General features: G+C 42.7%; 1 protein-coding gene across 1 annotated transcript in view; it reads right to left on the bottom strand.

Annotated features, from left to right (window-relative positions):
• Positions 1-2,237: 2,237 nt before the first annotated feature.
• Positions 2,238-12,625, bottom strand: part of JOSD1 (Josephin domain containing 1) — a 34,624-nt gene continuing 24,236 nt past the window's right edge. The window contains exons 4-5 of the mRNA XM_075321881.1: positions 12,021-12,215; positions 2,238-7,409 (exon numbers count right to left, since the gene is read on the bottom strand). Coding sequence (XP_075177996.1) covers positions 7,310-7,409; positions 12,021-12,215 — 295 coding nt within the window. The 3' untranslated portion in view covers positions 2,238-7,309. The remainder of the gene's footprint in view (positions 7,410-12,020; positions 12,216-12,625) is intronic.

Genomic DNA, 12,625 nt, shown 5'->3' with positions numbered 1-12,625 from the left:
TTCTATGACTAAAAACGCAGCTATAAACGCAAGGGGTGGGTACTACAGTGACGTGTACAGGAAGAGGATTCCTTCTGTTGGTAAACACAGAAGCAGGAATCCTCCCGGTACCGTCACCGCTGCGTCCACCTCCCGTCCTGTGCACGTCAGCTCCGTGCGGCGCCATGTCTGGGCGGGAGGTGGAGGCAGCGGCGAAAACCAAAGTGAACAGTAGAAAAAAAAAAAAGTCATATACTCACCTGTCCGCAGGGTCCCGGTGCCATGCCCGCTCCCAGCTCCTCCCGGTCCCGCCGCTCTGGCTGTGTGCAGTCTCCCCGGGGCAGGACCTTGCTTGCAGGACCTGGCGCTGATCACCTGATGCAGTCACCTGACGCATCAGCTGATCGCGGTGTCGCCGGCTTTTTCGCGCCCGGCCGGCTATCAGCTGATCCTGCCGTCAGGGGACTTCATCAGCTGATTACCGGCAGCGATCGTATAGGATCAGACTCCTGTCCAATCGATCGCTCCAGGAGCTGCCGGTCATCAGCACAGCACATAAGTGAGTATTATTTTTTTTTTTTTTTCTACTGATGCATCAGCTGACTGTATAATCGGCTTTTATACAATCAGCTGATGTGTGATGTGATTCAGGCACTTGATCCTGACACATCATCTGATCGCTTTGCCTTCCAGCAAACCGATCAGATGATATTGGATCCGGATTGGACGGCGCGGGACCCTGACCCAGGATTACTGCGGAGGGGGGTTTATTTCAATAAAGATGGAGTCACTAATTGTGTTGTGTTTTATTTCTAATAAAAATATTTTTCTGTGTGTTGTGTTTTTTTTTTTATCATTACTAGAAATTCATGGTGGCCATGTCTAATATTGGCGTGACACCATGAATTTCGGGCTTAGGGCCAGCTATACAGCTAGCCCTAACCCCATTATTACCTAGCTCGCCACCCGGCTTCAGGGCAGCTAGAAGAGTTGGATACAGCGCCAGAAGATGGCGCTTCTATGAAAGCGCCATTTTCTGGGGTGGCTGCGGACTGCAATTCGCAGTGGGGGTGCCCAGAAAGCATGGGCACCCTGCACTGTGGATTCCAATCCCCAGCTGCCTAGTTGTACCCGGCTGGACTCAAAAATTAGGCGAAGCCCACGTCATTTTTTTTTTTAATTATTTCATGAAATAATTAAAAAAAAAGGGCTTCTCTATATTTTTGGTTCCCAGCCGGGTACAAATAGGCAGCTGGGGGTTGGGGGCAGCCCGTACCTGCCTGCTGTACCCGGCTAGCATACAAAAATATGGCGAAGCCCACGTCATTTTTTTTTTCTTTTTGGGCAAAAAACTGCATACAGTCCTGGATGGAGGATGCTGAGACTTGTAGTTCTGCAGCTGCTGTCTGCTCTCCTGCATACACTAGTGAATGGAGGATGCTGAGACTTGTAGTTCTGCAGCTGCTGTCTGCTCTCCTGCATACACTAGTGAATGGAGGATGCTGAGACTTGTAGTTCTGCAGCTGCTGTCTGCTCTCCTGCATACACTAGTGAATGGAGGATGCTGAGACTTGTAGTTCTGCAGCTGCTGTCTGCTCTCCTCCATACACTAGTGAATGGAGGATGCTGAGACTTGTAGTTCTGCAGCTGCTGTCTGCTCTCCTGCATACACTAGTTCTGCAGCTGTCTGCTCTCCTGCATACAATGAACATTTTGAAGAAGGAAATGACATCAGACCTTTTTTTTTTTTTTTTTTCATCAACAATCTTTAATGGCATTGTGCACTGATTAAAAACGCAGTGAGCAAAAACGCAGCAAAAAACGCACCAAATCGCGGCAAAAACGCATGCGTTTTTGCCGCGTTTTTTTAGCCGCGGGTGCGTTTTTTAGACAAAAACGCACATAAAAACGCAGCGTGAAAAAAACGCCTAGTGCGCACATAGCCTAAGGGTGTGGGGAGCATTTGTGAACCCACAGACTTGTAAGAATTAAATGTAGGAAATAAATATTCATATATATTCACTGCTCAATCTAATAAGGGGTATAGGAAAAAAATAGACCCCAAAATGTATTAAACGATTTTGTCCAATGGTATGGATACCCCATGAGTAGTTGGACTACTGTTTGAGCCCACAGCAGGGCTCAGAAGGGACAAATCATGACTTGACATTTTGAAAAGCAGTAATGGTGTGAACAGAGCTTAAAGAATAAATTAAAAAGGAGGAAAAATAAAGGAAACAAAAAACACCACACCAAGGTCATGTTCTTACTTTATTTTATATTTGGATAACAAAATACATTTTCTCTGTAAACAAATAGCACAGAAAATAGCATAAAAAAGTTCGTCAATTTTACATTTTCTGAGCTCCATTTTTTAGACTTTTATTGAAGGAAAAACATTTTTTTTGTTAGTGAAGTCCAACATTTCCAGTCTAGACCAAACAAGCTGTAAGCTGTAAACCATTTACCATTAAGGCCTAGCCTTCATGGGAATATTTTGATTTGTGAATATTATGCTTTGCAATCATGGCAGATATCATATTAGTGGCGAAAACGCACCTTTTCAAAATTCCAAAATGTAATAATCACATTGCAGAAATGGCTATGGAGCTCCGGCCTAAGCCAGTTAAGAGGATTTTGTACTTTTTTTTTTTGTTGAGGTGGGGGGGGGGGGGTTAGTTGTACAGATAAATTGGGCAGTACTCAATTAACACACCAGTTCCTGCAATGATAAAACAAAACCAGAAAACATAGCAAGATACCTGGCAGCCTGTAGTACACAGCTGCTAGCGAAGTTTATTACAACCTGAGATAGAACAGAAATGAAGCATACAAAAACCATTGTATAACAAAGAAAAAACAACAACCAATGAATAGTAACTCTATACATACCGCTATCCCCAATTGAAAAGCATTGGTGACAGAGACCTTGCAGCTGAGACGCTCTGTAACCACGGCCCGGACTTCAAGATCACATTAAACTAGTCCCAATTCATTTAGAAAACGTTTCTGCCTAAAACCTATTCCTTGGTTTTATTTGCAGCACTGAAGGAATTTTTTTTTTAATTGTGTGTGCTAACAACATCTAATAAACTAACCAATAAGAATAACATTTTATCAGCTTTTGCAAGAACTGGTGTGCGGCTAGACAATGTAAAACAATATAGGAAAACTGATGATTTAAAGGGGACCTGTTCAAAGATTTAAAAATGTGTCCAGTTCTTCTCTTATTTAATACCCACTGATCCCCTAAATATGGTTTGTTTGTTTTTTTTTTTTTGTTTTTTTTTTTAAAATCCTCCACACGGTTCCGGAGATCTGGGCCTTTTTTCTTTAGCGCTATTTTATACATGTAATCCTTACTAAGGAGGCGTGTCTCACAGGGTTCTCTGTGGGCGTGTCTTCAGGCTGCTCTGCATATTTACCCGGTGAGCTCCACCCCATTAGTAAAGATCAAAAAAAGTAGCAACACTAAAGAAAAAGTGCAATATACTCAGAGGAGCAGCAGGAATAAAATAAAATAAAAAACTGGACACTTGACTTGGAGACGAGGCCCCTTTAACTCATTGTAACTAACTTAAGACACCTACATTTGTTTTAAGAGGCAGAATATTTAGTGCTGACAGCATTTCCCTTCTCCAAAAAGTGATGTTCATACAGCATCAGTTATTAAAAAGGGGTTGTCCACTACTTTTACATTGATAGCCTATCCTTAGGACAGGTCATCAATGTCTGGCACCCTGTACACCCGCCGATCAGCTGTTCTCAGTCTCAGCAGCAGCTAGAAATGCTCAGTTCCGGACCTGCTCCGTCTTCTGATAGTGGCCGTGGCTGGGTACTGCACATCCCCTTCCCATTCTAGTCAATAAGAGGCAGATGTGCAGTGCCGCGGCCACTATGAGAAGGCGGAGTAGCTCCGGAACTGAGCATTTCCGGCTGCCGCCGCCGGGACCAAAATCTGCTCATTGGTAAAGGTGTGGGGTATCAGACCCCGGCCGATCAGACATTGATGACCTATCCTAAGGATAAGCTATCAATATAAAAGTAGTGGAAATCCCCTTTAAGGCTGTAGTCACATTAGCGTATGGCATCCGATGCTAGAGCATCGGATGAGATATGTTAATGACCCCCGACTCAGGCTCTGCTGCGAGCGTGAGAAGAGTGTCATGCAACTTTGAAGCGGAGAGTGGGCACTGCGGAGGAGAGGGAGGGAGGGGTTAATCCCCCCATCTCCTCCATAGTCAGCCTGTGCGTATATCGCACTGCACTGGGATAACATTTGAGTGCAGTCCGTTGTTTCTCTCGCACCCATTCACTTGAATGGGTGCGATATGGCTCTAGCAGAAAATCGCAGCATGTGGCGACTTTTCTCTCATCCAGACTCTGAATGCGAGAAAAGCTGCCAACTGCTCTCCCTCATTGACTAACATTTCTCAGAGTGCAATGCGAGATTTTCTTGCATTGCACTCGTCAGTTTTTCACGCTCGTGTGAGCGTACACTAACACAGATTATGACTCTGCTTAATCACGTTTCCTTGACTTTGCAGACTTGTAACTTTTCTTTGTTTGCTACTGCCCCAATTAATCAGAAAAGCGACTTTACAAATAGTCTTGATTAAAAAAATGTCATCCTGATATGGCTCCTCTGCAGACCCATACACCTCTGTGTTTAGGCCATAAACCAATAATTTGTGTTACCGGTTATTGCCGTCACATGTTGCTCCACTGCCTCTGCCCCTCTACTTGCCAACCTACAGCCAGGAGCGGGGGATCAGACAGAAAGACGGAAGGATCAGACTAACAATTGGGTTTGCAGTGTGTAACCAAAGAGACTTAAGTTTGCAAAGAAACTGCATACACAAAATAGATATATTAGGAGTGTTGTCCAATAATTTACAATCTAATCCCAGGATAGGTGATCAAGGCCTGATTACTGGGGCACCATCACTGGAGTCATGTCCCCTTGCCTCCTTGACCACCATGGGAGGACACTGAAAAGGGCTACGTTGAAAATATTCCAATAAGTCTATAGGATCTACATAAACAGCCGAGTACTGGGATTGGGTTTGAATGAAGCGTTAAATGTCTGGGTGCTGGGACTCCGCAATTAATCACCTACACCATGGACAGAACATTTTGGCCAATACGCAAAGTCACCATTCTTAATTTTATATGCACTGGAAAAACATTAGATATGGTTACCAGTATATGCATACTCTGTGGGTAAGGTTGGTAAATTAGGCTATGTGCGCACAGTGCGTTTTTCGCGGCGTTTCGGGCGCGTTTTTGGCCTCAAAACTGCAGGACTTTGCTTCCCCAGCAAAGTCTATGAGTTTTCATTTTTGCTGTCTGCACACATCTGTTTTTCTTACCTGCGTTTTTGAGTTAAAAAAAAAAAAATGGACGTCAGTTCTTTCCTGTGTTTTTCTGCGTTTTCCGCCCATGCAATGCATTTGAAAAATGCAGCAAAACGCAGAGATCAAAAACGCAGCCAAAAACGCATTCGTTTTTTTATGCGTTTTTTCGACGCAGGTGCGTTTTTGTGCGTTTTTAGCAGCCAAAAACGCACAAAAACGCAGCGTCAAAAAGACGCAGTGTGTGAACCTAGCCTTAGGCTGCCTTCCCTTACAAAATACTGGCTCCAATGCTGCCTTCATTCATCAGTGTGTCGCGGTCCATCCGAGTTCAGACTGTGACGTATGAACTGTTTGTAGGTCTTCTGACCCAAACGTGACAGCTTCATATATATCAATTTAGGGTGAGAATGTGAAAGAGTTGGCACTCAGATTGCTGAACAAAAGCTGTGATTTTTGTTATTTTGAAATCTGCAGTCTCCCCATAAGAGTCTATGAAAGTAAGCCGCAAGTGAACTCCAGCATGCACATTGATGAGGTCCAAGGAATTAGGACCAAAACGTCTGTGCTTTATTCACTTTGAGGAATTCACTTTGTGAGGATTTAAAAAAAAAAAAAAAAAAAAAAAAAAATCACAGCTTTCGTTCAGCAATCTGAGTGCCAAGTCTCTCTTTCACACCATACCAAGGGATTAGATCGTACTGAGGACCACAACCGAATTGCTGTGGTCATTCTCCAATTTTGGGTGAGAAGACCTGAGAGCAGTCCAGGCATCGGTGTCCATGCTCGGACCATGACGCACGGATTTATCAAGGTGGGCTAAAGATGAAAGTCGTTTTCTTGTAACAGCACTCACTTTGGTCAAAATCTCATTTTGTGGACAAAAATCCAGCTGTTCCTTGTGCCAAGGCTTGGATATGTAACACTTAGGCAGAATTACCTACATATGAAATAATACACAGATATGTCAAATAAATAGGCAGCGTTCCACATCACAAGTGATGAGGATGGCAAGTCATGGTGCAAGCAAAAGCAAGAAGTGTTTCTTGGTGCAGCAACTGTACAAAGACAGAATGGAGAACACCATGTTCCATGTATCCCCTCCTCTTATACCCCCTCACTGCAATACTGCCATTGATTAGTAAGCAGCTATTGTGGAACAGGTAATTGGTGTAAACAGACCTGTAAACAGACATCCTCCATCACTGCATATAATTCTAGGAGGATGCTCCTAGACGTGTTCAAGTATCTGAAACAGGCCATATTTTGGCTGCACATGTAAACTCCCCTGATTGCACCATTAATTCTGTCCGGACACGTGGGTAATGTCTGCATATATGGGGCTGTGCTATTTCCACTCACCAAATCATGTCCGTATTTTCAGATTTCTTAAAAAAAAAAAGAGCACTTAATAGTTGAGAACAACAGCTTAGGCGTCTAGATATCGTGCATACAATAGGTTGGCTCAGTTTCTTATAATGTCATATAAGATGGTACATAGATTGAAAAATATATTTTTACTGGTGGGCCAGTTGCTAAAATCTGATAGCACGCAGTTGCCCTGTAAAATGTACAGCATAAATCCACAATGTTGGGGGGAAAAAAAAAAAAATGAAGATTGCACTGTATAGCTTCCATAAGAACTGGTGTGCGTGGGCGTCTTCATCGCATATATTGACTTATGCCACATGGTTTCCATTGCACTCTTATTAGAAAATACTGAAAATGAACCAGAGCCTCTTCCGGCATCCATACAGACAAGTGAATGTAACCTTCAGGTTACTGCTGGATATTGCACAGTCAGATACAAAAAGGAAAATGCCCAAAGGCTCCACTTCATCCGATTTTGTTTTTACTTGGAGGAGTCTGAGCTCCACCGTTAACAGAGATTGTCAACAACAAATAATAAAACTGTAGTGAATGAGATCGAAATATTAATAACAACAATGATAAAAAAAAATGAAGTTCAAGGATGTTTACAGATCAGTCCTCCAACGCTGATGAACCTCAACCTCCTCCGGCACCACCAGCAGCAGCTCGCAGTTTTTGCCCCTTAGTTGCTGATGTAAAAAATGTCTGCCAAGAGAAAATCAGTAAAATTAGTAAAACAATTCAGCAATAAAATAATAATCTTTATTTCTATAGTGCCAACATATTGCGTAGAGCTTTACAATGTGCCAGCTTGTTTGTAGACGTATATCCATCCATACTCCAGCAAAATACAAAATATAAAAGTGTTATGAGCTTTATTTTTGGACATGACTGGGTCAAATTAATAGAGCACATTTATAAAGCACAATAGCCACAGATACTTTTTTTATATCAAGGTATGTTATTCAGATGCATCTAAGTATCAGAACAGAGCAATATAATCCAATTATAATCCCAAAGAATTTTTTCTATATTAAATGAAGAAAACATCATTAAAAGGGAATGTATTAGCAGGTATTTGCTATGTAATCTGAGGACAGCATGCTGTAGGGGTTAAATCACAAAATTCAGTGATGTCTCTCTTATCAAGCTCTGTGCAAAGGTTGTTTGTTTCATCACTGCTACCTTATTGCTGGGACTACAGCAGCATGTAAGCACTAGTCTGGCGCCCTCTCCTGTGATTAGCAGCTCACTGTCTATAGACATTATACAGTGAGCCTGGTGTGGACAGGTTAGCTCTGCTGCATAATAAATCTAAAAACTCTGTCCCAACTGCTGCACCCAGTACACTAAGTGATACATTGTTGGAATCAGGGCCTTTTTCTTACAACATACTGATGAGCACATTAACCACAGAGAGGCCATACTATACAATTGAACACTGGGGGTGCACTAAATTAGTGATCCCCGGGTGTGGGTACATTCTTCAAATAACATATCAAAAAGAGGAGAACAAGAAGAATATATATGAATATAAACTAAAAGGCAGTAATCAATTTACTTATATTTTGATTTTATATTTTGCAGTTTGCTAATAAAATAAGTAAATGGATTACTGCCTTTTAGTTTATATTCATATATATTCTTCTTGTTCTCCTCTTTTTGAAACATACCGATGAGATAGCAACACTGCTGAAACGTAGGCCAGAGCGAGCACAAAGCAACTTTCTGCCTCAAAGTTATTGGCCATGTGGGAGATTTCGGAATCATGTTTTTTCAGGGCTTCAATTGAAAGCCCTCGAAATAAAAAACATAACATGAACATAAAAAAAGGCAAAATAAGCCGGATAACCCCTTTAATTGTATGTTCATGTTATGTTTTTTATTTCGATGGCTTTCAATTGAAGCCCTGAAAAACATGGTTCAGACACCTCCCACATGGCCAATGACTTTGAGGCAGACAGTTGCTTTGTGCTCGCTCTGGCCTACGTTTCAGCAGTGTTGCCATCTCATCGGTATGTTTCAAAAAGAGAAGAAGAAGAATATATATGAATATAAACTAAAAGGCAGTAATCAATTTACTTATTTTATTAGCAAACTGCAAAATATAAAATCAAAATATAAGTAAATTGATTACTGCCTTTTAGTTTATATTCATATATATTCTTCTTGTTCTCCTCTTTTTGAAACATACCGATGAGATAGCAACACTGCTGAAACGTAGGCCAGAGCGAGCACAAAGCAACTGTCTGCCTCAAAGTCATTGGCCATGTGGGAGATTTCTGAACCATGTTTTTTCAGGGCTTAAATTGAAAGCCCTCGAAATAAAAGACATAACATGAACATACAATTAAAAAGGGGTTATCCGGCTTATTTTGCCTTTTTTTTTTATTATTTCACTATGAGGCTACATTGGGGCAGGTAAGCAGATAGACCACTTACCTGCCCTGCTGTGAGCCCCTCTCCCCAGGCTCAGAGTGTTCATGTGACTGCTCCTACTGTGATTTTGCTATTTCCGGTCATTTCATGTCAACAGGGGCAGGACATTGTTGACATGCAAGTCAGCCACTGCATGTTGCTGCCCTGCTGGCGGGTACAGTGTGATGAGCCCCCTGCCCCCCTCCCTGTGTGCTGCTATCTGTGCCCTGTATGTGCTGGACAAACAGGGTTGCCCTCTCTATCTAGAACACCATGAGCGTTGTTTGCCGACAGTGTCCTCAGCTCATTATGTTGTATGGTGTCTGGGCAACTGAGGTCAAAAGGCCCTTAATAGAAGGGTACTTTGACACTTGCGTCGTTTGGCATCCATAACAATGCGTTATGTGATGGATGCGTTGTAAATAGTGTGATATAAAGGCAACGGATTCCTGTGAAATAACACGTTGCGTTAGTTTTCTTTAGCAGAGAGAGCGCTCATAATCACCGCAAACACCGGCACTACCGCCCCAACATCACCATACGCACGTAGGCACTACCGCCCCCATCATCACCGCACACACCCAGATACTACCGCACCCATCATCACCACACACACGCAAGCATTACCGGCCTTATCACCAACGCACACACCCAGCACTACCACGCCCATCATCACTGCACACACGCAGGCACTACCTCAGTGACATCCCCGCTGACTAGAGAGATTCACTTCAGTTGCTGCGTGGAGCTGACAGAAACGGCCATAGAACACCGCTGCTCTCCGTCAGCTTCATGTAGCAGAGCTAAAAGTGTTGTGGGACCTCGTGTGGATTATGTTGGACCTTGGGGGTATTTGGGGATTAATAAAGTGGTGAAAGAGGGTGTTTTTTTGTCTTTTATTTCAAATAAAGTATTTTTTTCAGGTGTATGTGTGTTTATTTTCACTTAAAGGTTAATCATTGGGGGTGTTTCATAGACGCCTGCCATGATTAACCTAGGACTTAGGGTAATAAGAAGTTAATGGCAGCCCATAGTTGCCACTGATTGCCACCGCACCAGGGCAATTCGGGATGAGCCGGGTAGAGTTCCGGGACTGTTGCATCTAATGCATGCGGCAATTCCGGGCGGCTGCTGGCTGATATTGTTAGGCTGGGGGGCTCCACATAACGTGGAGCTCCCCATCCTGAGAATACCAGCCTTCAGGCGAGTGGCTTTACCTTGACCGGAATCAAAATTGGGGGCAGGGGGGACCACATGTCGTTTGTTAATTATTTATTTTACTGCACGATATATACCCGCCCACCAGCGGCTGTGATTTGTTACAGTGAGACAGCTGTCACTCAGCGTGGGGGCGTCTGTGACTGCAACCAATCCTAGGCGCCGGTAGGTGGGGAAAGCAGGGAATACGAGATGGAATAATGAGCGGCCGGCATTTTTAAAAGAGGAAAAGCCACCAGGGCAGTGTGACAGCCATGCAGCGCCATGTCTGATCGGTGAGTATGAGACAGAGACAGACCGAGAGAGACCGAGAGATTTTAAACTATTTAGAACGTTCTGCTGGACATGCTGAGCATGCTCATTAGAACTCGACGTAATCCTGCACTGGAATACATCGCCAAATGCATGGCGACGGAATCCAGCACCATAGACATTCATTATGCCTCTTAACGGATCCCAACTTAATCCTGCGGAGAGCGTTTTTTGACAGCAACAACAAAAAAAAACCCCTGCTACATTCAGCGTTCCTTCCGCCCGACAGTCACTGACAAAAGAACTGATGCGCAGCGGGGCGGATGCAACGCAAGACCATCTGTTGCAATCTGCCTTTAATAGAAGCCTATGAGGAATAAATGGCTTCCTGCAACAGTTACCGTAATTCCTGAAGGCGGCGGATTGCAACGAATGCCGCACAACTCAAGTGTAAAAGGACCCTAAACCCAAACACCAACAGTGACGTTTGGAGGTGGGAACATCATGGTGTGGGGCTGGTTTTCAGCATACAGCACAGGCAAACTTCATATAATTGAAGGAAGGATGAATGGAGAAATGTACTGAAAGATTCTTGATAAAAATCTGCTGCCATCTACCAGGATGATAAAGATGAGATGAGGGTGAACCTTTTGGCAAGACAATGACAATTTCCTTGGCTGTGTGTTTGGGATCAATTAGTTTCAAAGAAAGAAAACAAAGCTTCTAGAATGATTCAGCCAATCACCTGACCTAAACCCAATAGAAAACTTATGGAAGGAACTAAAGTTCATAGAAGGAGCCCACAGAACCTTAAGGATTTGAAAAGTGTTTGTGTGGAAGAATGGTCCAAAATCACACCTTGGCAATAATGCATATAGTTTCTCCATACAGAAGTTGTCTTGAAACGGTCATCACATACAAAGGCTTTTGTATACAGTATTAAATAAATTTCAGTAAGTGTTTTCAATACTTTTCCTTGCGTCATTTCTCATTATTACACATCACTAAATTTATAAACATCTATGGTTTGATTTATTTGCCTGTGTGTATGGCTTGTTACTGACATCTGGTGAGAAATTAATGTGAATTGTAACTTTAGAAAGATATTTACTTAAAAAAAAATGGTGATGTGTTCAATACTTATTTCACTCGCTGTATCTGCTGTATAAACTAACAAGCTCAGAACTGTGGATTTAGGTCCAAATTTAACTTGGAATGTGAAGAGAGCAATGTGTGACATCCCCGCTCCTCCTTTGCATAGGTATCCGCAGCAGTAAATGCCATTACTGTTGCAGCATCCTGCTTCGGAATGTCTGCAGTGTTAATGCCACGTGTGAAGGTAGACCTATAGACATCCTTTGTGGACAGGAAAAAAACGTGCAGATTCTGCCAGGAATTCATGGCTTTACAGTTAATTATCCAGCTTACCTTAGGTCATCGTCATTTCCAATCCTCACAGGCCTCTTTAATTTGGAGTCTAGGTTGAAATAAGTGCCACTGACCTCACGTACACATATCCAGTGCTGCCTCTTAAGTGGCAGCTTCAGGGGTCCCCAGGAGAGACTGGATGGAAGATTCATAATGAATCCAGTAACGTTAGAGAGTGAAATCAAGCCAACATCCCTACAGAAAGAGGAAGAAACAAGATTAGTAAAAAAAAAAAAACAAAAAAAAAAAACAATTACCGCATATCTGATCATGTCATATCTGCAACGAGATGGAGTAATAGCTGTTTTCTTTTACAGAATTTCCTTAAGTGGTCAGCCTACTAAGGCGAGTCCTGCTCCGATTCAGGTTTGTAAATTCCACCATAAACACTTTCACAATGAGTCATAGTACGAAACCAAAGACAGTACAGGGAAATAAGGGAAATCCATTTTACCATCTACAGTACTGCTTTAGGAAATAAAAGACAATGACTTATCATAGGTCACTATAAAGGTCCCTATATAGCCTAACCTAGCCTGTACATGATGATACCTGGGGATCAGCTGATAGTCTAGTGTGTTTGGGTGTTGTAAGAATCCATCACA

Source organism: Anomaloglossus baeobatrachus, chromosome 8 (assembly GCF_048569485.1).
Source record: "Anomaloglossus baeobatrachus isolate aAnoBae1 chromosome 8, aAnoBae1.hap1, whole genome shotgun sequence".
Lineage (NCBI taxonomy): Eukaryota > Metazoa > Chordata > Amphibia > Anura > Aromobatidae > Anomaloglossus > Anomaloglossus baeobatrachus.
This window is presented reverse-complemented; position numbering and strand designations above follow the sequence as displayed.